Source organism: Echiichthys vipera (assembly GCF_963691815.1).
Source record: "Echiichthys vipera genome assembly, chromosome: 21".
Lineage (NCBI taxonomy): Eukaryota > Metazoa > Chordata > Actinopteri > Perciformes > Trachinidae > Echiichthys > Echiichthys vipera.
Genome location: NC_139846.1, coordinates 25,970,255 through 25,995,275, shown reverse-complemented (window position 1 = coordinate 25,995,275; position 25,021 = coordinate 25,970,255). Strand labels below are relative to the sequence as shown.

At 51.1% G+C, this 25,021-nt stretch overlaps 1 protein-coding gene across 4 annotated transcripts in view; it reads right to left on the bottom strand.

Annotated features, from left to right (window-relative positions):
- Positions 1-580: 580 nt before the first annotated feature.
- The window catches only part of LOC310963578 (melanoma receptor tyrosine-protein kinase-like), a 41,805-nt gene continuing 17,364 nt past the window's right edge, over positions 581-25,021 (bottom strand). For 2 of the 4 annotated variants that reach the window (XM_083936447.1, XM_083936449.1), the window contains exons 2-27: positions 23,855-24,006; positions 22,728-22,935; positions 20,763-20,897; positions 20,615-20,683; positions 19,999-20,117; positions 18,829-18,970; positions 17,719-17,832; positions 17,204-17,330; positions 15,998-16,071; positions 15,045-15,135; positions 14,720-14,919; positions 14,509-14,641; positions 14,340-14,430; positions 13,563-13,720; positions 13,448-13,480; positions 11,762-11,906; positions 11,546-11,668; positions 10,065-10,163; positions 9,250-9,435; positions 7,209-7,364; positions 6,995-7,070; positions 5,911-6,057; positions 5,366-5,463; positions 4,165-4,308; positions 3,942-4,035; positions 581-1,912 (exon numbers count right to left, since the gene is read on the bottom strand). In XM_083936447.1, the coding sequence (XP_083792573.1) occupies positions 1,566-1,912; positions 3,942-4,035; positions 4,165-4,308; positions 5,366-5,463; positions 5,911-6,057; positions 6,995-7,070; positions 7,209-7,364; positions 9,250-9,435; positions 10,065-10,163; positions 11,546-11,668; positions 11,762-11,906; positions 13,448-13,480; positions 13,563-13,720; positions 14,340-14,430; positions 14,509-14,641; positions 14,720-14,919; positions 15,045-15,135; positions 15,998-16,071; positions 17,204-17,330; positions 17,719-17,832; positions 18,829-18,970; positions 19,999-20,117; positions 20,615-20,683; positions 20,763-20,897; positions 22,728-22,935; positions 23,855-24,006 (3,461 nt within the window). In that variant the 3' untranslated portion in view covers positions 581-1,565. The remainder of the gene's footprint in view (positions 1,913-3,941; positions 4,036-4,164; positions 4,309-5,365; positions 5,464-5,910; positions 6,058-6,994; positions 7,071-7,208; positions 7,365-9,249; positions 9,436-10,064; positions 10,164-11,545; positions 11,669-11,761; positions 11,907-13,447; positions 13,481-13,562; positions 13,721-14,339; positions 14,431-14,508; positions 14,642-14,719; positions 14,920-15,044; positions 15,136-15,997; positions 16,072-17,203; positions 17,331-17,718; positions 17,833-18,828; positions 18,971-19,998; positions 20,118-20,614; positions 20,684-20,762; positions 20,898-22,727; positions 22,936-23,854; positions 24,007-25,021) is intronic. The other 2 variants (XM_083936448.1, XM_083936450.1) reach the window with 2 other exon arrangements.

Genomic DNA, 25,021 nt, shown 5'->3' with positions numbered 1-25,021 from the left:
ATCCAGTATCAGAGGCTGGAGCTGCTGCCCCTGAGACCTGATCCAGGATCAGAGGCTGGAGCTGCTGCCCCTGAGACCTGATCCAGGATCAGAGGCTGGAGCTGCTGCCCCTGAGACCCGATCCAGGATCAGAGGCTGGAGCTGCTGCCCCTGAGACCTGATCCAGGACCAGAGGCTGGAGCTGCTGCCCTTGAGACCTGATCCAGGACCAGAGGCTGGAGCTGCTGCCCCTGAGACCTGATCCAGGACCAGAGGCTGGAGCTGCTGCCCCTGAGACCTGATCCAGGACCAGAGGCTGGAGCTGCTGCCCCTGAGACCTGATCCAGGACCAGAGGCTGGAGCTGAGAGGCCACGGTTTGCTGTCGTCTGATGTGGAGGTGGGATGTTTGCTCAGGCCCCCCCCCCCCCCCCCCCCCCCCCCCCGACCCTGATGCATCACTTCTCTTCTTCTTGTCTTTATTCCTTCAGAGATCCTGAACCCAGAGTCTCTGCAGACCTGTTTCTCCTTGTGTTGCAGCTCCCCCCGGTGGATCCACTGAGTATTACAGTTAATTTCACAGACGTCTACAGAACAATGGGAGGTGACGACACAAATTTACCTTATTACCACTAATAAAAACATCCGTTCTCACATTATAACACGTTTATTTTTAGCTTTTTACGAAGAGAAAGAAGTTGATAAAACCTGAATGTCGCCTGTAATGAATCACGGCTTCACATAATAACGTTAATTAACCTTTAACTGTGTGTGTTTGAGGTAAAACACACATGGATGTAGATATTTTGGGGGTGAATCTGACGTTAAACGGCCTCAGCACCTTTAACACCTTTAATGTTTTTGGGGTCGGCGACTTTTCTCAAACTGTGGCTTCACAACACGTTTCACATTTGGTGACTAAACTAAAATGCTACACATTAAAAAACACACACACGTACAGACGACCACGGTGGCTCCTCAGGGTCTGAGCGCCATCAGTAGTTTAGGAAGTTCCAGTGTCGTGATTTTGTTTTTTAGCTTTGATGAAACGAGTTCATGCAAACGCTGCGGAGGGAAACATGCAGAGGAAAGACGGAGGGATTGATCCGCTGTTTGAGCCTCAACGCGTCCCTGAACGCGTCCATGAACGTGTCTCTGACGCGTGGATCGCCCCGCAGCGTCCCCTCCAGATGCAACGATCACTTGCTCTGGTGTTTTAGTTGAGAAAGTTCTGTCTCAACAGCGTCCGTGCGTTCGCGTTTCATGGCGTTCTCACTTGTTCGTGGCGTGAAAACAAATGATCCAGCTGTTTAAAAGTTTAAGGAAACTTCGGGTTTGTGTTCAGAAGTCTGGGTCGTGTACCCGATGTGTACGTGTGTGGAGTCTCGTACTGACGGTTTAAGTCCCTGGAAAAAAGTCTCCTCTTGCTCAGTAACTGCTGCCTGAGTGCCGTCGAGCAACGCCCAGCGTGCAGGTTGTGTTTTCCAGTGTAGCAGAAGATGCTGAGTCAGCATTTCCTGTAGTAAACAAAGCTAAATTAAATACTGTCTGCAGCCTGAATCACGTCCCGGTCTGGTTCCACTGCACCCTAGCGGACGGGGGCGTGCAGCGCCGCCCCCAGACCCAGGTACTCGAGGTTCTCCGCCGCCGGGAGGAACCGACCGTTCCCGGGTAAAGGGGGCGTGGCCTGCGGCAGGAAGTCGGCCCGGTAGTCCGGGTTGTCGAGGCTGTCGCTGGCGGCGAGAGGGAGCGAGCTCCGGGCGGTGTTCAGGTACTCTGGCGCCTCGGGGACTCGAGCGAAAGGCTTCAGGTCGTCCAGCGGGGAGGGGAGCGAGGCGGCGCCCCAGCCCAGGCTCAGGTCCTCGTAGTTGGGATTCAGAACCTCGGACAGCCTGCTGCTCCGGCTGGTGTCGCTCGTACTCTGGTTCATGTACTCTGAGACGCAGAAGAGCAGGAGAGTGATTCGTTATATTTACTCTTGGACTTCATGATAGTAACTTCAATGCAGCTGCTGTAAAGCTACACTGTTGGTCTGCAACACAGAAACTACTTGGTTAATTACCCACAATGCCCCTGTTTGATTAGTTAGCACCGCTGTCTGTACAGACCCACAGCTGACGGACAGGACAGGAGGAAACTGCAGTTAAGTCAGGAAATGATGTCTTTAAGCAGATGTTGACGGGGATCGAATCGATCACGTGTTACACTGGGAGCATTAGCGCTGCCGTCGCTACGATGGATAACGTTAGTTCACCTCTGTGGCTTTTACAACGACCGCGAACTAAAGATACGAAACAGCAGATAAATAAACAACGAGCAGCTTCACAGACAGATTCAAATCTTCATATATGATCAAAATAGTTTGTAAATATGTGTTTTAGTACTTTAGTGCTGTTTGGATCTGATTCCTGTCTTTGTCCGGTGGAGTTAGTCTCGTCTGAGCGCGTCGAACCAAAATGATTCACATCTTTAAATAAACACGCACTTTTTTTACTCCATCCTCCGGGGACAATCTAAATAAAAGCAGATTTAGTACTCTGACTAAATTAATTTAAAATAAATAAATAAAATTAATTTAAAAATAAATATAAAGCAGATTTAGTACTCTGACTAAATTAATTTAAGAATAATTCAATAAAATTAATTTAAGAATAAATAAATAAAAAGCAGATTTAGTACTTTGACTAAATACTTACATAAAAACATAAATATCTAAATAAATCCTTAAATAAATATTATTATTATATAAATAAATACATGGATAAATGTGAAATAAATATAATTATAGAAATAAATCTTTAAATAAATAATTTGTTCAAATTGCAAATAAAGAATATTTAAAAAAGATGGTTTTTGGTTCCAGCTGAAGAAACCGAGTTTTTAGGTTCTGAACCAAATTATTTTGGTTTCAAATATAAAATAAATATATAAAATAAATATAAATATAAATATAGAATATAAATGAGGAGCTCTTTTCCAAAACGCTATAAATCCATTTTAATAGTTTAATAATACATTTTTTACCCAGACATTTGGTTCATATTCATTTATCTTGTCAGAATGGTTTATTGGCTCAGTCTGAACGTGTTGAACGAACGGACGACACAAAAAACTCTCCCTCTTCAGAGCGCCGCCATGTTGGATCACATAGAACGCTCCCTGGATTCTGATTGGTCGAGAGGACGTTTGGCGTTCAGGCTAAAACAGGTTTGGCGCTGGTCGCCGTTTGGAAAGGAACTGCATCTTGAGACCATTTTACACAGGAACTCTCTCAACTTTTAACTTTTGAACTTTTTGAGTCGCTCTGTTTTCTTTGTGGTCGTTTTGAGTCGTTTTCAGTCGCTGTTTGTTTGGTTTTGGTCGTTTGTAATGACTTTGGGTCAATTTGTGGTCGTTTTACAACTATTTACGGTCATTCTACACGTCTTTGTGGTCATTTTACAACTATTTACGGTCTTTCTACATGTCTTTGTAGTCGTTTTGCACACTTTTTGGAGAGTTTTGCATCCACTTTTGGTAATTTTACACCTTTTGTGGCGTTTTTACGTCGATTTAAGTTGATTTGCATTCATTTGTGGTCATTTTCAGTCTCTTTTAGTTGGTATTTGTTTGGTTTTGGTCGTTTAGTGTCATTTTGGAAAGGAACTGCATCTTGAGACCATTTTAAACAGGAAATAAAGCGATTTGGCAGAAACACTGATGAAGCAGTGAAAAGGTTCTGTAAACAGCAAAGTGGCTCAAACTCATTTGTTTAATTTGGCTTTGATCTCGTTTTGGAAAAGAGCTCTTCACTTCACCTGTTCCTGTTCCTGTTGATGTGAAATTCTCTAAATGAAACTTTAGACGCGTTGATGAAGCGCTCTTACGACACAAACGTGTTTTATCTCTTTGACTCTTTGATTTAATTAGTGTTTTGTTTTCCAGTTGTTGTTGAAAACATCGTTTGTGTTCTGCGTGTTTGTACCGTGGTCAGTGAAGTCGTCCTTCCCCGCCGCGCTGTGAGTCGGGTCGCTGATGTACCGCAGAGCGATGCTGTTCATCCGGACGGGACGACCGTTCTGAGACAAAGACACACAAGAGGCGTTAACGTGACGCGTTCGTTTCCTTTCATCCGCCTCTTTATAAACTTTCCAGGTCCGGAGAGACCAAACAGATGTAAACACTTCCTGGGTCGGGGGTTTGAGTACCGTGGCGCTGCAGGGGCGGCTCTCCTGGTTCTCCAGTGCTTTGGACGGAAGCAGATACTCGTCGGCGTCGACCACGTCCTCCATGTCGTCGGAGCTCAGCAGGCGAGAGTAAAAGCGGCTGTCGGTGGGACTGGGGAGGTCGCCCTGAGACAGGAGGCACGTCAGACTGTGTTCAGTTTCATTTTTCACAACTTTAGAGCAGAGAAAACACAGGATTATGACCAAAACGTCCAAAGTTTGACCTTAAAACCGTCACGCAGTCATTGGTAACTGTGCAAAACGACGTGCGTGGGACCGTGAAAGGAGACGCAAATAATGTTTTGATGCAGTTTGAGTTACACACGATGTTTGGCGTTGTGGCCCGGCGTTATCGGAGCCTGAAAACAGGATCTTTAGAAACCAGGTCCCAGAGTGTGAGGATTGTAAACGCCCCCCATAGCGTTGTGGTCTGGACGGTGAAAGGTCAGACTTTGTTAAAGGACGGCGTCATGGCCCCACCCCCGACCTCTGACCCCGCGGCGTCACATAACAACAACAGTGCTGCTGCGTGAGAGGACAGAGACGGACCCAGAGGCTGTTTACTGAACTGGACTCTGAGCCACATGCATGGGACTGAATGAGGCCCAGCACAGATTTAGGATCCAGGACCAGGACCAGGACCTGGACTCTGAGCCACATGCATGGGACTGAATGAGGCCCAGCACAGATTTAGAATCCAGGACCAGGACCAGGACCTGGACTCTGAGCCACATGCATGGGACTGAATGAGGCCCAGCACAGATTCCTTTCTTGTGGTCGTTTATAAAGCAGCAGTTTACTGTGATTTCATTTAGTTTGGAGTGAAACTCTTAATGCATGGGTGTCAAAGTCAAGGCCCGGGGCCCAGATCCAGCCGTGAATGAATGATCTCGTCCCCCGGGATGATATTTGAGTAGCATTAGAACCGGCTGCACGCCACAACCGCCTGCTGGTGTTTTTCAAGCACCACAACTACATTACCCACAATGCAACGGCAGCCCGCAAACTCACTGCAGCGCCGCAAGTGGGTCATCAGCATTCAGGGCAGATGTCAACTTTCAGCCCCCCCCCCCCCCCCCCCCCCCTTGGTGAGTAAAATGTGATTATGACACACACACACACAGACAGACAGACAGAGACACACACACACACACACAGACACACACACACACACTCGGTGTACCTGCACGACCAGGTATCTGGACGGATCTCTGGCCATCTTTGAAAACTCCACTATCAGCTCTCTGAACCTGGGACGACTGGACGGGTCGATCATCCAACCTGGAGAATGAGAACGCAGCTTTAAGTGGACATTAGAGAGAATGCAGCTTTAAGTGGAGTCTCCTCCTGCTGGACATTAGAGAGAATGCAGCTTTAAGTGGAGTCTCCTCCTGCTGGACATTAGAGAGAATGCAGCTTTAAGTGGAGTCTCCTCCTGCTGGACATTAGAGAGAATGCAGCTTTAAGTGGAGTCTCCTCCTGCTGGACATTAGAGAGAATGCAGCTTTAAGTGGAGTCTCCTCCTGCTGGACATTAGAGAGGATGCAGCTTTAAGTGGAGTCTCCTCCTGCTGGACATTAGAGAGAATGCAGCTTTAAGTGGAGTCTCCTCCTGCTGGACATTAGAGAGAATGCAGCTTTAAGTGGAGTCTCCTCCTGCTGGACATTAGAGAGAATGCAGCTTTAAGTGGACATTAGAGAGAATGCAGCTTTAAGTGGAGCCTCTTACATTTCACCATGATCATGTAGACGTCGATGGTGCAGATGGGGGGCTGGGGCAGCCGGTCTCCTCTCTCCAGCACCGAGGCGATCTCACTGGCCGGGATGCCGTCGTACGGCTTGGATCCAAACGTCATGAGCTCCCACACCGTCACACCTGCAGACCCCAGACCTCAGACCTCAGACCACAGACCTCAGACCTCAGACCACAGACCCCAGACCCCAGACCACAGACCTCAGACCCCAGACCTCAGACCCCAGACCTCAGACCCCAGACCTCAGACCTCAGACCACAGACCCCAGACCCCAGACCACAGACCTCAGACCCCAGACCTCAGACCCCAGACCACCCACTGCTCATACGGACGTAACTCAAAGTGATGTTTGCACACAGTTCACTTGGTGTTATTGCAGTTTTACCATGAATCAAAGGAACAAACAAAAACACAGCATCAAAGTCTCCACTAAGACCAGAACCAGGGACACGTTCGTCTCTAGGATGGAGGAGGATTTGGAGAGGAACTCTCCGGTGTTTGGATTCTCCACAGCGTCTCCCCGTCTCTTCTTCTCCGGTGTTGGTGTGTTTCTGTGGCAGTTACAGCGCCACCTCCAGGCCTGGCATGGGTACTACAGCGTTTGGAGTCGCTGCACCTGGTTTCTGTGGACGCACACATTTAGGATCCAGGACCAGGAACAGGACCAGGAACAGGACCAGGACCAGGACCAGTGGAAAAGGGAACTTTTTAAGAACGACGGACCGCGTAGACAAATCTAAGGTGTGCATGTCCTTGAGAGCCGATCACGCCGACCACATTTGAAGACGCGTTCTTTCAGCAGCGAACTCCAGTGTGTCGTCTGCGTGCGTTGAAACATCGTTTACATGGATGCCACCTGTAGTGTTGGGATATTGCCCGTGCACCGAGGTCACAGCGAAATTCTTCACTGGAAATGCACTTTCTAAAGTCCACCAATCAGAAACGACGCATTTGGACTTTGCGAACAGAAGTGACGCGTTGGTTCCCCACCTCGTCGAAGTCTGACTCAGGTTTTCTTAAATCACACGTGACCTCGGGCGCTGACCTCTGTTAACTCACCGTAGCTCCAGACGTCACTCTGGTGCGTGTAGGTCCACTGGAGGATTGACTCCAACGCCATCCACTTAATGGGAACCTGCAGAGAGAGAGAGACAAACGGACTGACTACGGGAGACGCGTTTAAAACCCAAACAATCAACATCATCGTTGGAAAACAGCGTTTCTCGTGCGTCACCTGTGTAGCGATGACAAAGTTGTGTATATATGAACGCACCTTTCCTCCGTCGGCGTGGTACGCCTTCTCGTCGGCTGTCAGCAGCTTGGCGAGGCCGAAGTCAGTGATCTTGACGTGGTTGGGAGTTTTCACCAGGACGTTCCTCGCCGCCAGGTCTCGATGCACCAGGTGACGCTCCTCCAGGTAGTTCATCCCCTGCACACACACACACACAGGTTTGAATGGGTGAGGGTTAGCATGAGTTAGCATTCACAGTCTGTATCGCTGTCTCGTTGCTGTATCACTCAACAAACATGGTGACCAGAAGCGTAGCACCATGAAGGCCAGTGTAGCACCATGATGACGCGTTTTAATCACCTGTTTAAAATGTTACCCCTCCATTAAATGGTCTTAACCACTGAATATCCGCCTCGTAGCTTTGGCTCAGAAGGCCGTTACCATCTATTCACATGGTGCACTCGGCGTTAGCTCATTCAGGCGCCGCCTTTTAACGCTCTGGGCGTCCCGTTGTGGATTCAAACGAAGGTGATGGAGCTCGGTTAGGTCGTTTCAGATCCCTCTCCTGCTGGAACGTGTTTGGATCGTGTAGCTTTTGGTTTATTTTATACGCAACACTCGTAACGTAACTGACAGAAGCTGTTGACACCTGCACAGTCGTGGCAGTGATGACGTCAGCGCGTCTCGTAGGTGTGGATAGGGACTCTGATGACACCCAGTCAGTCAGTTTTTATACTTTATAGCTCAAACATTGTCAGAGACTCCTTTTTGTCCTGGAAGACGTTCGTAGCGTTTCACTCGGTTGTTCACACGGAAGTCTGAACCCTGACTCCTTTCTCATGTCGGATCGTCGGTTTTGTTAAGTTGCAGAAGTTTGTCGGACGCAGATTCCACTAATCCGGAGCTTTACGCCCGTCAGGACTCACAGGTCTGATAACTGGCATCTTAACGCTGCGCACACACGCAGACTCTCCACTGAGCTCCTGACCTCGTTGTTTGTGATTTTCCCAGCACTTTGAAAAATCCAAGTGAGACTCAGAGCGGAGCCTGAACAGATTAGCACCTGCTGTGTTCAGGCTAATGGGCCTCTGCAGGCTTACAGGGCGCAGCAGGCAGCTGAGGCCTCAGGCGCAGATTTCCTGCTTAATTAAAATGTAAACACAGACATGAGCTCATGAGTAAACGGCTGCCGGTGTGTAGAAGATCTACGGAGACGATTTACCATGGACAGGATATCGAGGTGTAGTCGTGGTGGAGAGGGGCTGCAGTTCGGTGGGCTGAGGATCTGGTCTCTGCTTTTTGCGGATGATGTGGTCCTGATGGCGTCGTGGGTCAGTGACCTTCAGCACTCATTGGATCGGTTCACAGCCGAGTGTGAAACGGCCGGGATGAGGATCAGCACCTCTGAATCTGAGGCCATCTGAGGACAGGGAGGCAAAGCTCTGGATCTACCGCTCAGTCCTGGTTCCTACCCTCACCTGTGGTCATGAAAGCTGGGTCAGGACCCAAAGAACCAGGTCCAGGTCAGGACCCAAAGAACCAGGTCCAGGTCAGGACCCAAAGAACCAGGTCCAGGTCAGGACCCAAAGAACCAGGTCCAGGTCAGGACCCAAAGAACCAGGTCCAGGTCAGGACCCAAAGAACCAGGTCCAGGTCAGGACCCAAAGAACCAGGTCCAGGTCCAAGCGTCTGAAATGTGTTTCCTCAGGAGGGGGTCTGGAGTCTCCCTTAGAGAGAGGGGGAGAAGTTCAGCATCCGTGAGGAACTCGGAGTAGAGCCGCTGCTCCTTTGTGTTGAAAGGAGCCAGTTGAGGTGGTTCAGGATCATCTGGTAAGGATGAACCCTGGGCGCCTCCCTAGGGAGGTGTTCCAGGCACGTCCAGCTGGGAGGAGGCCTCGGGGAAGACCCAGGACCAGGTGGAGAGATTAGATCTCCACACTGGCCTGGGAACGCCTCAGGATCCCCCAGTTAGAGCTGGTTAACGTGGCCCGGGAAAGGGAAGTTTGGGGTCCCCTGCTAAAGCTGCTGCCCCTGAGGACCGACCCCGGATACGTGGCTGAAGATGAGCAGAGACCCGGCTCACCTTGGCGATCTGGACACACCAGTTCAGCAGCCACTGGGCCCCGATGTTCTCCCTGTGGTGTCGCACGTAGTCCAGCAGGCAGCCGTACTGCATCAGCTGAGTCACCAGCTGGACCGACGACGTCAGGCAGATCCCCAGCAGACGACACACGTGAGGGTGATCCACGCTCGCCATCACGTACGCCTCCTACACACACACACACGCACACACACGAATGTTAGTGTTGAAACACGTCCAATAAACCGCACAAAGTCCACAATCACTGCCGGACAGTGAGGTGTTTTTCTGCAGTTTATTTCAAATAAATGAAAAAGTTTTTACGGTTAAAACTTGATTGAATTTTGAATAAAAACAAACTTTAAACAAGAACAATAAAGAAAAATGTACACACGTGCAACAAAACGCAGCAGACGAAGACGATAAACCAGAGAAAAGAACAATTTCAAAGCAAGGAAACTAAGGAGCTGAGCCCTGGGTTTGTCTTTAGTGGGGATCCATCTCTAAATCCATACACAATATACTTATTTTGACCAATTAATAGATTCATAACCTTTAATCTCTTATTTTCTTCACTCAAATTAATCATTTGCACGTTCATCAAGACGTGAAACCTGAAAATAAGTGATTCCCAACATCGAATATCCACGTTTAAAGGCAAGAATGACGTCGTTTGTCGGCGTGATTTTGCAAAATAATAACATATAAATATAAAAGAAAGAGGAGAAAACAAGCAGGAAAGAAGAGGAAGAGAAGGGGAACTGGAAAACCATGAAAGAAGAGGAGCGAGGAGCTGAAACAAAGACTCAGACACTCACATCCAGGATTTCTGTGTTGGCTTTAGGCGACGTGGCTTCGCGGAGGACTTTGATGGCTACGGGGATCCGCACGTTCTCCCCCTCAGGGATCCACAGACCCTAATAAAACACGTTCATAACGTTCAATACAGTGATGGAAATGTGCAAACGTGTGAAATAATGAAGGCAACAGAGTCTCCAGAAGTTACTTTATGCTGAAGTTGGTGTAAAGAGTTAAGATTGACGCTGTTTGACCTGATGGTGGCGCCAGATGAGCACCTGGGAACCATCAACCCGTCCAATAATACGTGACAGGATCAGCACCTCTGGATCTGAGGCCGTGGCTCTCAGCAGGAAACCGCTGGATTGTTCCTCCGGGTCTGGAACGAGTCCTGACCCCAAGTGAAGGACTTCAAGGACCTCGGGATCTGGTTCACGAGTGAGGGGACGATGGAGCAGCGGGGGCGGAGCTGCAGTCGCTCTACCCTCAGTCCTGGTTCCTACCCTCACCTGTGGTCCTGAAAGCTGGGTCAGGACCCAAAGAACCAGGTCCAGGTCAGGACCCAAAGAACCAGGTCCAGGTCAGGACCCAAAGAACCAGGTCCAAGTCAGGACCCAAAGAACCAGGTCCAGGTCAGGACCCAAAGAACCAGGTCCAGGTCAGGACCCACAGATCCAGGTCCAGGTCAGGACCCAAAGAACCAGGTCCAGGTCAGGACCCAAAGAACCAGGTCCAGGTCCAAGCGTGTGAACTGTGTTTCCTCAGGAGGGGGTCTGGAGTCTCCCTTAGAGAGAGGGGGAGAAGTTCAGCATCCGTGAGGAACTCGGAGTAGAGCCGCTGCTCCTTTGTGTTGAAAGGAGCCAGTTGAGGTGGTTCAGGATCATCTGGTCTGGATGAACCCTGGGCGCCTCCCTAGGGAGGTGTTCCAGGCACGTCCAGCTGGGAGGAGGCCTCGGGGAAGACCCAGGACCAGGTGGAGAGATTAGATCTCCACACTGGCCTGGGAACACCTCAGGATCCCCCAGTTAGAGCTGGTTAATGTGGCCCGGGAAAGGGAAGTTTGGGGTCCCCTGCTGGAGCTGCTGCCCCTGAGACCTGATCCAGGATCAGAGGCTGGAGCTGCTGCCCCTGAGACCTGATCCAGGATCAGAGGCTGGAGCTGCTGCCCCTGAGACCTGATCCAGGACCAGAGGCTGGAGCTGCTGCCCCTGAGACCTGATCCAGGATCAGAGGCTGGAGCTGCTGCCCCTGAGACCTGATCCAGGACCAGAGTCTGGAGCTGCTGCCCCTGAGACCTGATCCAGGATCAGAGGCTGGAGCTGCTGCCCCTGAGACCTGATCCAGGATCAGAGGCTGGAGCTGCTGCCCCTGAGACCTGATCCAGGATCAGAGGCTGGAGCTGCTGCCCCTGAGACCTGATCCAGGATCAGAGGCTGGAGCTGCTGCCCCTGAGACCTGATCCAGGACCAGAGTCTGGAGCTGAGAGTATAAATACTCTTACCTTGAAGACGGTCCCGAAGGCCCCGGAGCCGAGCACCCGGATTTTCTTGAACTCCGTCTCCTTCAGGATCCTCAGCAGCGCCTGATTCGGGGCTTCGCCGCTCGGAGTCAACGGCTCCACCAGCTGCAACACACGCGATTATTTTATTTGTCTAACTTAAACTTAACTTCACACGTTACACGATGCACCTGTGACATGTAGTCGACGTTCTCCCACCTCTCTCTCCTGCAGAAGGCGCCGCAGCGTCCTCTTCCTCTTGATTCGCCGTCGCCGCAGCAACACAAAGACGACCAACGATACGATGACGGCGATCAAGAGCCCGCCGACCACGGACACCGCCAACGTGGAGTGTGTGGAAACACTGTGAGGACACACACGTGTTTCATTACCCTGAAGTCTCATTGACTTCCATTTAAAATGAGTTTACATCAAATTTAGCCACAATGTGACAGTTTCCGTTCACTTCTGTTCAAATCTGGTAAAATTCTCATTGACTCCCATTTAAATTAGCCAGTCATCATTAAACTTAAACATATCTTCAGTTTCTATTCACTTCCATTCATTTCTAAATTTAGCACGTTGTGTTAAAATTCCCATTTAAATTTGTTTAAAGTGAGTTTAAGCAAACTGTCAGAGTTTCCATTCACTTCTGTTCAAATCTGGTAAAATTCTCATTGACTCCCATTTAAATTAGTCAGTCATCATTAAATTTAAACATATCTTCAGTTTCCATTCACTTCCATTCAATTCTAACACGTTAGAGAAGTTAAATTTAGCACGTTCTGTTAAAATTCCCATTTAAATTATTTAAAGTTAGTTTAAGCACACTGTCAGAGTTTTCATTAACTTCCATTAAATTCGAGCACATTATAGAAGAACACATTTAGACTTAAATTCAGCACGTTGTGTTAAAATTCCCATTTAAATAACTTTAAAGTTAGTTTTTTTAGGCACATTGTCCGAGTTTCCATTCACTTCTGTTCAAATCTGGTAAAATTGTCATTGACTCCCATTTAAATTAGTCAGTCATCATTAAATTTAAACACACTTAAAGTTTCTATTCACTTCCATTAAATTCTAACACGTTAGAGAAGTTAAATAACGCACTTATTGTAATTCTGTTGTGGGAAAAATCCGTCAACAGTGCGCCTTCCTGCAGCCGCGCGTCCCCCCCCCCCCGGTCACCTGACCGCCACGTTTAACAGCGACAGCTTGGCGTCACACACCACCTGCACATGTATCGAGTGGTAGTTTTGGCGATTGATGATTGCGTAATCATTCATGGACGCTGCCTTCAGACGCACATGAGCACGATCAGTCGCTCCGACCCCAGTTTTTATTGTTTTTATTGTTTTTAAGAATCTGTTTTGATCTGTTCTTCACATGTGACGCTTCTGCTTAACGACAGCTGAGGTCTGTTCGTTAGTTTCAGATCCACAGGCTCAAACGTGCGACACGACCTCAGACCTGACGTCAGATCTGATCGTAGCTCCCGCTCACGTCCAAACTGCGTGGAAATGGTCGTACGCACGTTTGGTTCGTTTGATGAATGAGGGCCACTGTGTTCATGGAGAGCTAGCATACAAGGGGAGGACTTTAGAGGCATGTTTTCATATTTATAGGAAGACTTCCTGTTTATATTCATGGATTCACGACAACACGCAAGTTTTTTGGTACAGAAACGATCCGATCTTCGTCCCTGAGGCCACTGGAGCCCTGAAACCGTGTCCCGTTGGTGCGTCTTTATCGCCGTTGCCGCTGCCGTGCTGCTCATTGCCCTGAGGATGTTTGCGTGTACGTGCTGCTGCTGTTGCTTTCATGAGACCAAAGACAAATTTCCACACCGTGGACGATAATGAAACCAAACACGCGGTGAACTCTGGTGGTAGAGCTGTTTTTTACCCGTTGCATCCCGACAGTCCGGGTCCGGAGCACCTGCAGACACAGAGAAACAACCTTCAGTCGCTTTCCTCGTTCATTCACGAGCTCTGCACGAGGAAGCACCGTGTCAACTCACCCCTGCGTGCAGTTCTGGTGGCAGGACTGGCACTGACCCGTCCCGTCGGGGTATTTCCAGATCAGCGTGTCTCCGTCTCCCAGAACACCGTGGGGGCAGCGCGCCACGCAGTGCGGGCCGTCTTTAACGTGGGCGCACTGGGAACATTGGTCCGGACCCTGCAGGGGACAAGGCATTCACACAAAATGGTCTGAGAGTCTGAGAGACTGAGAGTCTGAGGGTCTGAGAGTCTGAGAGTCTGAGGGTCTGAGAGTCTGAGAGTCTGAGGGTCTGAGGGTCTGAGAGTCTGAGAGTCTGAGGGTCTGAGGGTCTGAGAGTCTGAGGGTCTGAGAGTCTGAGAGTCTGAGGGTCTGAGGGTCTGAGAGTCTGAGAGTCTGAGGGTCTGAGGGTCTGAGAGTCTGAGAGTCTGAGGGTCTGAGGGTCTGAGAGTCTGAGAGTCTGAGGGTCTGAGGGTCTGAGAGTCTGAGAGTCTGAGGGTCTGAGGGTTTGAGGGTCTGAGAGTCTGAGGGTCTGAGAGTCTGAGAGTCTGAGGGTCTGAGAGTCTGAGGGTCTGAGAGTCTGAGGGTCTGAGAGTCTGAGAGTCTGAGGGTCTGAGGGTCTGAGAGTCTGAGGGTCTGAGAGTCTGAGAGTCTGAGGGTCTGAGGGTCTGAGGGTCTGAGAGTCTGAGGGTCTGAGGGTCTGAGGGTCTGAGAGTCTGAGGGTCTGAGAGTCTGAGGGTCTGAGAGTCTGAGAGTCTGAGGGTCTGAGGGTCTGAACGGCGGCAGCAGCCGGACTCACCGGTCCGAGGCAGGTGGGGACCCCGGTCTTCAGCAGACACTCGTGGTGACACTCGACACAGCTGCTGTTCTCCTGCACCTCCCTGGGCTCGCTGTCAACATGAGAAACATCATCAGGTAAAAACGGTCACAGGTTCGAGTCCCTGCTGTGGTTGGAAGCTCTCTCTCACCCCTGCAGCAGGTTACAGAACGCCACGCAGTGCCCCCTACGGCTGAAATGCCGACAGGAGACACACATGTTGGGACCTGGACCCCAGCAGCCCACATCTGTACACTCCGGGTCACAGGTTCGATTCTGTTGTTCTGTGTGAGCGAGACGAGACGGTTATTTCCTTCTCTGTTTACGTCGCAGTGACGACCACGACAGAAACAGGAACTCACCGCAGACGTCAGGGGGGGCGTTGTTGCGCATGCTGACCGTCTGGTCTCTGGATCTGAGGAGGCGGGTCCACTGTTCGGGCCGCGTGTAGCAGAGCTCGGCGTTGTCCTTCATCATCACCCGGCCGGCGCTCACCTCCTTCAGAGAGCGCAGCCCGAGCCAGCGCAGGTGCTTCGCCCTCACCACCGCAAAACTGTGCTGACTGCAGAGGGAAGATTTAGGATAGACAGGAAATAGGGTGAGGTATGGGGGGGGGGGGGGGGGGGCATGCAGGAAAGGGCCGCAGGTCGGAGTCGAACCCGCGGGCCGTTGGTTATCATGACTCACGCGCGTGTTGTCCGTCCCCTGATGATCTCCAGGTTCTCAAACACTGACAGAGACGTCAGGTTCTCCGGCCAAAACTGGATCAGCAGGAAACCTGGAGACAGGAAGTGAATCTTTGTCGTCATCACAGCGACGCGTGGTGGCGTTCAAACACCCGCCTCTCAGCGGGAGAGAGGACACTCGGAAACACGATCATAAACACGATAATCTATAAACACGATAATCTAAAAACACGATAATCCATAAACACGATCATAAACACGATAATCTAAAAACACGATCATAAAGACGATAATCTAAAAACACGATCATAAACACGATAATCTAAAAACACGATCATAAACACGATAATCTAAAAACACGATCATAAACACGATAATCTAGAAACACGATCATAAACACGATCATAAACGCGATAATCTAGAAACACGATCATAAACACGATAATCTAAAAACACGATCATAAACGCGATCATAAACGCGATAATCTAAAAACACGATCATAAACACGATCATAAACGCGATAATCTAAAAAACACGATCATAAACGCGATAATCTAAAAACACGATCATAAACACGATAATCTAAAAACACGATCATAAAGACGATCATAAACGCGATATTCTTAAAACACGATCATAAAGACGATAATCTAAAAACACGATAATCCAAAAACACGATAATCTAAAAACACGATAATCTAAAAACACGATCATAAACGCGATAATCTAAAAACACGATCATAAACACTATAATCTAAAAACACGATAATCTAAAAACACGATAATCCAAAAACACGATCATTAACACAATAATCCAAAAACACGATGATAAACACGTTAGCGTTCAGTAAAATCGATACCAAGGCTGCAGGAAGTCGAACTTTTAAACGTCTTATTCGATCAGATCAACAAAACCGACAAAGCAGGAGAAACGCTGAGAAGCTTCTCCGTACCTGTGATCTCCCTCACGGTCCTGAAGTACTCCAGCTTACCCGGGTCCATCGGCGGGATTCTGTAGTGAGCGTCCCTGAAAGAGCCAACGACATAAAAACCCTTAGTGTCATCGCAGAACTTCACTGCACAGAAGACCTGGTCCAGACCACCACTGAATTAGTCCGGGTCGGGAATGAGTCCTGACCCCAAGTGAAGGACTTCAAGGACCTCGGGATCTGGTTCACGAGTGAGGGGACGATGGAGCAGCGGGGGCGGAGCTGCAGTCGCTCTACCCTCAGTCCTGGTTCCTACCCTCACCTGTGGTCCTGAAAGCTGGGTCAGGACCCAAAGAACCAGGTCCAGGTCAGGACCCACAGAACCAGGTCCAGGCCAGGACCCAAAGAACCAGGTCCAGGCCAGGACCCAAAGAACCAGGTCCAGGTCAGGACCCAAAGAACCAGGTCCAGGTCAGGACCCACAGAACCAGGTCCAGGTCAGGACCCAAAGAACCAGGTCCAGGTCAGGACCCAAAGAACCAGGTGCAGGTCAGGACCCACAGAACCAGGTCCAGGTCAGGACCCACAGAACCAGGTCCAGGTCCAAGCGTGTGAAGTGTGTTTCCTCAGGAGGGGGTCTGGAGTCTCCCTTAGAGAGAGGGGGAGAAGTTCAGCATCCGTGAGGAACTCGGAGTAGAGCCGCTGCTCCTTTGAGTTGAAAGGAGCCAGTTGAGGTGGTTCAGGATCATCTGGTAAGGATGAACCCTGGGTGCCTCCCTAGGGAGGTGTTCCAGGCACGTCCAGCTGGGAGGAGGCCTCGGGGAAGACCCAGGACCAGGTGGAGAGATTAGATCTCCACACTGGCCTGGGAACGCCTCAGGATCCCCCAGTTAGAGCTGGTTAATGTGGCCCGGGAAAGGGAAGTTTGGGGTCCCCTGCTGGAGCTGCTGCCCCTGAGACCTGATCCAGGATCAGAGGCTGGAGCTGCTGCCCTGAGACCTGATCCAGGATCAGAGGCTGGAGCTGCTGCCCCTGAGACCTGATCCAGGATCAGAGGCTGGAGCTGCTGCCCCTGAGACCTGATCCAGGACCAGAGGCTGGAGCTGCTGCCCTGAGACCTGATCCAGGATCAGAGGCTGGAGCTGCTGCCCCTGAGACCTGATCCAGGACCAGAGGCTGGAGCTGCTGCCCCTGAGACCTGACCCCAGATCAGAGGTTGAAGTTCCTCACCCGATGAAGGAGGTCTCGATGAGCGAGACGTCCCCGTTGATCTTGGTGCAGTTCCTGAAGGATTCGATGTTGGAGGCGTTGACGGCCATGGAGTTGATCAGAGCGCCGACGCCGACGCCGTCACAAGCTGGATGCAGAGAAAGACTGTTGGGTTATGAGTTCAGCATTCAGGTCTCTCTCTCTCTCTCTCTCTCTCTCTCTCTCTGTGTCTTTAGGTCTCTCTCTCTCTCTCTCTCTGTCTCTCTCTCTCTCTCTCTCTCTCTCTGTCTCTCTCTCTCTCTCTCTCTCTGTCTCTCTCTCTCTCTCTCTCTCTCTCTGTGTGTCTTTAGGTCTCTCTCTCTCTCTCTCTCTCTCTCTCTGTGTGTCTTTAGGTCTCTCTCTCTCTCTCTCTCTCTCTCTCTCTCTGTCTCTCTCTCTCTCTCTCTCTCTGTGTCTCTCTCTCTCTCTCTCTCTGTCCCTCTCTCTCTCTCTCTCTCTCTCTCTCTCTCTCTCTGTGTGTCTTTAGGTCTCTCTACCTTTCGGACAGGGACCGTCACACGCTTTGCAGCGCTGGACTCCGTTCTCCGCCACCTCGTACATCCCAGCGCCGCAGGTTCGAACACACGACCCGTCTGTCACCACGTAATTATCTGGACCCAAACAAAGAAGAAGCAGCATTTCAATCATTCCTGCAAAAATACGCATTTAGAGTGAATTACGAGGATGATTTGGGTCAAATAAGAAGGTTTATTCACGATTTTTTGGGACGGTCAGGTACCGTGTTTACCACATTATAAGGCGCCGCATAGAACAGACGCTACAGTGGAGGCTGGGGTCACGTTCTGCATCCATTAGATGGAGCTGCGCTAAAGGGAACGTCAACACAACAGTCAGGGGAGGTCGTCTTGTTGTAGCATCCAGCTGCAGACACAAGTCCCTTTTGCGTCACTTCCGTCGGCTTTTGAGACATTTGAAGGTTTTTAGGTGCAACTTATAGTGCGGAAGATACGGTACTTTCAGTATCTCAGCCTGGTACCTCACCCTCACCCTCACCATCAAAACTTGCTCGTATAGTTCATCAGGCCGGCAAAATACTTGGCTCTCCCCAAACCCCCCCACCACAACTGTACACCCGGTCAGTACCATCACACAGGACCCCACAAACCCCCTGCACCAATCCCTTTGACTTGCTGCCATCAGGTCGACGCTACAAGGTCCCGAGTCGGCGGCTGCTCACCGTAGTTGAGACCTGTTGTGGCTCAATATTGGTCCATATATAAGGAGCACCGGATTATAAGGCGCACTGTCGGCTGTCATGATGTTAGCAGCTAGCAAGAAACGTGTCACCAGGAAATGGTTAACAGTGGAACGTCCCGCCATCGACGAATGGATCGACACCGTTTATGAGATCTATGTTACGGAGAAGATTTGATTTGATCTGACTTCACTTTAGCTTTGTGTGAACCGACCCTCTTTCAGTACGTATGGCGTAGTGATTACACGTAAGCGTGCGCTCCCCGGTTTGTTGTTTTTGCGTTTTGCTCCCACCTGGAACGGTTTGAGTCCGCTGAAAGCTCCAGAAGGGCAGTTTGTATCATTGTATCTGTGACAAACTGAGTTAAAGAGAGAGGGTTTGAAGTCCTTACGTGGGCACGCTGTGACGCAGGTCGCCCCGAAGGTGAATTTGGCGTTGGGGTTGTTGACCACCTGGTGGGTTTTGGGGTCGTAGCGCGTCTGAGGAGGACAAGCGTCTTTACAGGTCCCGTCGTCGTTAAAATCCCTGCAGGCCTGGAGAGGGAATACAGACACCGGCTTTATTTTCTGCATAGAACAAGAAGAAGAAGTCGGAATCAAACACACGGAATAGAGCCGGCAGTGAGCGAACAGGTCCGACACATCATGAGCAACATGGGGTCTAACGTACCTAAGTTAGAGTCTAGAGACATGTAAGTCTTAGGGCGCCCTCCCACTGTGCCTCCGTCCCGTGCCCCAGCACGTGTCACGGCTAAAGTCTGGTTCCTTTGACCAGTGTGAGTGCAACCGTACCACGTCTAGGAGCGGCACGCTTGCCGTCCACGGCCCGTTTGGGAGAGGTGGGCTTTAGTAAAGCACGTTTGCACGTGTACGAGCACGAGCGTGCGCACGTGTACGAGCACGAGGCCTACGGCGGTTCTGAGGTCATTTCCTGTGCGCCTGTTGGGACGTAGAAAAAAGAAGGAGGGACCATGCGCGGACATTTCAAACAATGGCGGTGAAAGGTTCACGTTGGTGTGATGCGGAGGTGGAGTGTTTACTGCAGATTTGGTCGATGAAAAGATTCAAAAACAGTCGACAAGACGCACAAAAACTCCGAGGTCTACGGAAAGATCTGGAAACAAAGCCACGCATCGCCATGACGTCATCAATGCGTGTGACGTGTTACGGCGTGATGACGTATAGGCAGCAAGAAGCATTCTCCGAGGCCCAGGTAGTGTGAGTACAAACGGGCCTGGAGGGGGGGACAAGGACCCTAAAGCACGGGGCACGGGACGGAGGCACAGTGGGAGGGCGCCCTGAGGTCTCTGGGCCCCGTCCGTAATGAGAGGACGGTTTTAAAGGACTCGCTCTAAACGCCAAAGACCGACAGAGAAAACGGTCACAGACAGAAGGAGGGGGAGGGACTTTGTTTGCCTGATGCACACGGGCCACAGCGGTGTATCAGGGTAACGCTGCAGCACGTGTTGCAGCCACGGACACACACACACACACACACACACACACACACACACACACACACACACACACACACACACACACACACACACACAGACTCTGACCAGGCAGTCGGTGGCTCGAGGTCCAGAGCAGCCGGCTGCACAGTGCTCGTTACAGCAGTCAATGGGTTTCGGACCGCGGCACCTCCTGCTGCACTGCTCCGCACACTGCAGCTTGGTGACTGGAAGAGACACACACACACACACACACACACACACACACACACACACACACACACACACACACACACACAGTGAAAACAAACTGCATCTGTGCAGGAGAGAAGTTACAGACGACTTGTTCATCAATGTTCTGAAGTATTCAAAATATAATAAAAGTACTTATTTATGTTGTCGTTTTGTGTCTTTTTGTGTCGTTTTGTGTCTTTTTGTGTCTTTTTCTGGTTGTTTTCGTGTCTTTGTGTGTGTCTGTGTGTGTCACAACAGCATGCAAAGCAGACGCACAAACACAGAATGCATGCAACACAATAACAGCAAGAGCACAAGAAGACAGCACCCAGTGTGTCTGTGTCTGTCTTTGTGTGTCTTTGTCTATTGTTTTGTGTCTTTTTGTGTCGTTTTGTGTCTTTTTGTGGTCTTTGTGTGTGTGTGTGTGTGCGTGTGTGTGTGTGTGTGTGTGTGTGTGTGTGTGTGTGTGTGTGTGAGAGTGTGTGTTTACATCTCTGGCAGTGGTCCGGTCCTGCCGCCCAACACGAGCCGTTCACACAGCCTGGGTCGCACTTCTCACCTGAAACACACACATGTTTACTCGGTCACTCGCTGCAGGTCGATCCCCGCCTGACGACCGCCCTCGTTACCGTACGCACATGCACGCGTGAAGGCGTCCGTCTTGAAGATCATGCTGGGGCCGCTGTCTTTGTCCAGGATGTCCCACCACTGGATGCTCTCAACGTGGCACAGCAAGGGATTGTGGGTCATCTTCACCCCTCCTTTCAGGATCTCTGCACGGAGAAGATTTAGATTTAGGGGCCAGTTGAGGTGGTTCAGGATCATCTGGTCTGGATGAACCCTGGGCGCCTCCCTAGGGAGGTGTTCCAGGCACGTCCAGCTGGGAGGAGGCCTCGGGGAAGACCCAGGACCAGGTGGAGAGATTAGATCTCCACACTGGCCTGGGAACGCCTCAGGATCCCCCAGTTAGAGCTGGTTAATGTGGCCCGGGAAAGGGAAGTTTGGGGTCCCCTGCTGGAGCTGCTGCCCCTGAGACCTGATCCAGGATCAGAGGCTGGAGCTGCTGCCCCTGAGACCTGATCCAGGATCAGAGGCTGGAGCTGCTGCCCCTGAGACCTGATCCAGGATCAGAGGCTGGAGCTGCTGCCCCTGAGACCTGATCCGGGTTCAGAGGCTGGAGCTGCTGCGCCTGAGACCTGATCCAGGACCAGAGGCTGGAGCTGCTGCCCCTGAGACCTGATCCAGGACCAGAGGCTGGAGCTGCTGCCCCTGAGACCTGATCCAGGATCAGAGGCTGGAGCTGCTGCTCCTGAGACCTGATCCAGGACCAGAGGCTGGAGCTGCTGCCCCCGCGACCTGATCCAGGATCAGAGGCTGGAGCTGCTGCTCCTGAGACCTGATCCAGGATCAGAGGCTGGAGCTGCTGCCCCCGCGACCTGATCCAGGATCAGAGGCTGGAGCTGCTGCCCCTGAGACCTGATCCAGGATCCTTTAAACACATTTTTCATAAATCCACAGACCACATTTCTTAGCGTGTTGACATCCTTTCGTGTGTGTGTGTGTGCGTGTGCGTGTGCGTGTGTGTGCGTGTGTGTGTGTGTGTGTGTGCACGTGCATGTTCCTACACGTCCTCCGTCACCCGAGCCACGAGACACGAAACCCTTTAAGTCCAGTTCTGCTGCGTCTCGTCTGACAAACCTCTACGTCATCATCCAGCGCTCGTACGGGTGCGGTGTGTTCCCTGCTGTCAGAGCTAAATCTGCTGTTGACTGACGAGTTTTTTAAACGCCGTGCAAACTGCTCCCGCTCCGCCCGCCGTGGCACGCCGCCAGCACGGTGAGCGAGGCGGCGGCGTCCACGTGGGAGGAAGCAGAACAACAAGTGAAAGTAGAGTAACGACATATTTAAAGGACACAACCTGCCGTGGTACCGCCCCCTGGAGCTCCACCCGGCTCTGGGTTCTCTGAGGGGCCCCTGAACCCCTGACCCTGGAGCTCCGTAATCCCAAACCCATGGTCTTCATGGGTCCACCTGAACCCTCGGACCCCAGACCAGAAGAAAAGGTTCAGATCCACGGTTTATGCTGGTCCAGCTCTGGTCTGGTTCTGGTCCGGCTCTGGTCTGGTTCTAATACTTTTTGATATTTCAGGTAATTCTGCCGCCATCTTGTCAGACTCTGACTCCGCCTCCTCCTCTGACCAAAAAAGGGCATGTATGTGACGTTGGGGGGAGGGGCGTACGTCCATCTGGCTGACGTTGACCTCCGAGGAGAAGTGAGGGCCAGAGGCTAGCTGTCACTCAAGAGGCCACGCCCCTAATTATTCATAAACTTTAACCTCCAATCAAATAAAAACTACGGTACCCTTATACGTACAGTAAGTCCAAGGGTGTGAGCTTGTGTGTGTGTGTGTGTGTGTGTCTCTGTGTGTCTCTGTGTGTGTGTGTGTGTGTGTGTGTGTGTCTCTGTGTGTGCGTGTGTGTGTGTCTATGTGTCTCTGTGTGTGTGTGTGCGTGTGTGTGTGTGTCTCTGTGTGTGTGTGTGTGTCTCTGTGTGTGTGTGTGTGTGTGTGTGTGTGCGTGTGCATGTGTGTGTGTGTGTGTACCCGTCAGGCTGCTGAGCTGCAGCTGCCTCAGGCCGCTGGTGTAGTTGAGCGTGGCAGACGAGTAGTTCCTGTTGTAGTTGGACATCACCAGCAGAGCGAACTGGTTCTCGTAGAGGTTCTGGCCTCGGATCAGCTTCAGGTTCACCAACGGGACGACGGCGAGCTCGTTCATGGCGATCAGCACGTAGCCGCCCACTTCCTGGATGGACTGAGGAAAGGAAGACATTTTAAGAATTTGGATTTGGAGAATGCTTCTTGCTGCCTATACGTCATCACGCCGTAACACGTCACACGCATTGATGACGTCATGGCGATGCGTGGCTTTGTTTCCAGATCTTTCCGTAGACCTCGGAGTTTTTGTGCGTCTCGTCGACTGTTTTTGAATCTTTTCATCGACCAAATCTGCAGTAAACACTCCACCTCCGCATCACACCAACGTGAACCTTTCACCGCCATTGTTTGAAATGTCCGCGCATGGTCCCTCCTTCTTTTCTCTACGTCCCAACAGGCGCACAGGAAATGACCTCAGAACCGCCGTAGGCCTCGTGCTCGTGCGCACGCTCGTGCTCGTACACGTGCAAACGTGCTTTACTAAAGCCCACCTCTCCCAAACGGACCGTGGACGGCAAGCGTGCCGCTCCTAGACGTGGTACGGTTGCACTCACACTGGTCAAAGGAACCAGACTTTAGCCGTGACACGTGCTGGGGCACGGTACGGAGGCACAGTGGGAGGGCGCCCTTACATCTTTACTTATTGTTTAAATGGTTGAATGGTTTGTTTAAAGTTTAAAAAGCTGCACTGTCGTCTCTTTTTAAACGGATAACCATCTCTTGAGAGCGTTTCCCATGAAATACGCCGTTGCGTAGGAGTTCCCTGAGCGTGCAGCTGTGAGCTCTGACCTGCTTCACTGCAGCTCTTTCAAAATAAAACCCCCTGATTCTCTCCCCGTGTTCTTCTTCTGCAGCTTTCATCAGCGCACAGATGTCAGAGCGCCCTCGACTCACAACACAGAGAGAGTTTCACATCTGCAGCTCCACAGGAAGGAAAATGTCACTCTGACAGTAAAACAACACGACTTTAGCTTCATGGAAAGCCGCTAACGTTAGCGTTAGCTCTGCAGACGCACCTGGAGGAAGGACAGGTCCTGGTGCTCCTGCGTGTACGTGACCTCCAGGTTCTCCAGCACCACGGAGCAGTTGCTGTACATTCTCACCATGTTGTCGTAGTGATGGTCGCGAGTCCCCAGCATGGTCAGGTGGTTACTCATCCCCTGACACACTGAAGGAAGGAAGGAAAGGAGGGGTTAGCTGCAGTTTACACATCTTCTGCTGGCCGTCTGGATCTACACCCGTGGTCTGGATGCTCGCTAAGCTCCGCCCCTGCTCCCCTCCCTCTTGATTGACGCCCTTAGCACCAACATACAGACCCGTGGAATAAGATACTCGCACCGCAGAGAAGACGGATCAAACACCGCCGCCTTATTGCACTGCGTAGATGTGTGACGCTTTTTTTCCCGCGAAGGCGATGCTCAGTTTGTTTCTGCAGTTAGCGAGCTAGCCTATTTCGGCTAGCCATCCCTGGAAGACGAGCGAAGTGCCGTCCAGGAAGCGCAGCCCCGAAAGCGCCATCCCGGAAGCACAGCCCCGAAAGCTTGTCCCGAAGGACGACAACATCGTGGGGGTTTGCCGAGTGCTAGCATCGCAGCTTTGCTAACTACAAAGCCGGCTAGCATGGGAGTGGTGCTGTGGATCGACTCGCTGCGCCGACAGAGAGAAAGGCGAGGGACACACAGGTCCAACCACTGTTATGTAGCTGTGCGAGCTAGCTGGCTAACTAGCTAAAGGGAAACGACCCCCACCACCGTCTGCTCAGGCTAATGCTAGCAGGAAGCTAACACAAGGACAAATTACAGTCAAAGTCCATGAGTCCACCGTACTCTACGGGGTGTTTTTGGGTATATCCATTCATCTTCAGCCTCTTGTCCCTGTCGGGGTCGTGGGGGTGCTGGAGCCGATCCCAGCTGACATCGGGCGTGAGACGGGGTCCACCCTGGACAGGACGCCAGTCTATCACAGGGCACATAGAGACGAACAGAGACAGACACCCATTCACACCTACGGGTGATTTAGAGTCATCAATGAACCGAACACCTGCACGTCTTTGGACTGTGGGAGGAAACCGGAGAACCCGGAGAAAACCCACGCACACACGGGGACAACATGCTCCACACAGAAGGGCCCCAGCCGGGATTCAAACCAGGAACCCTTAGGTGTGAGGCGACCGTGCTAACCAC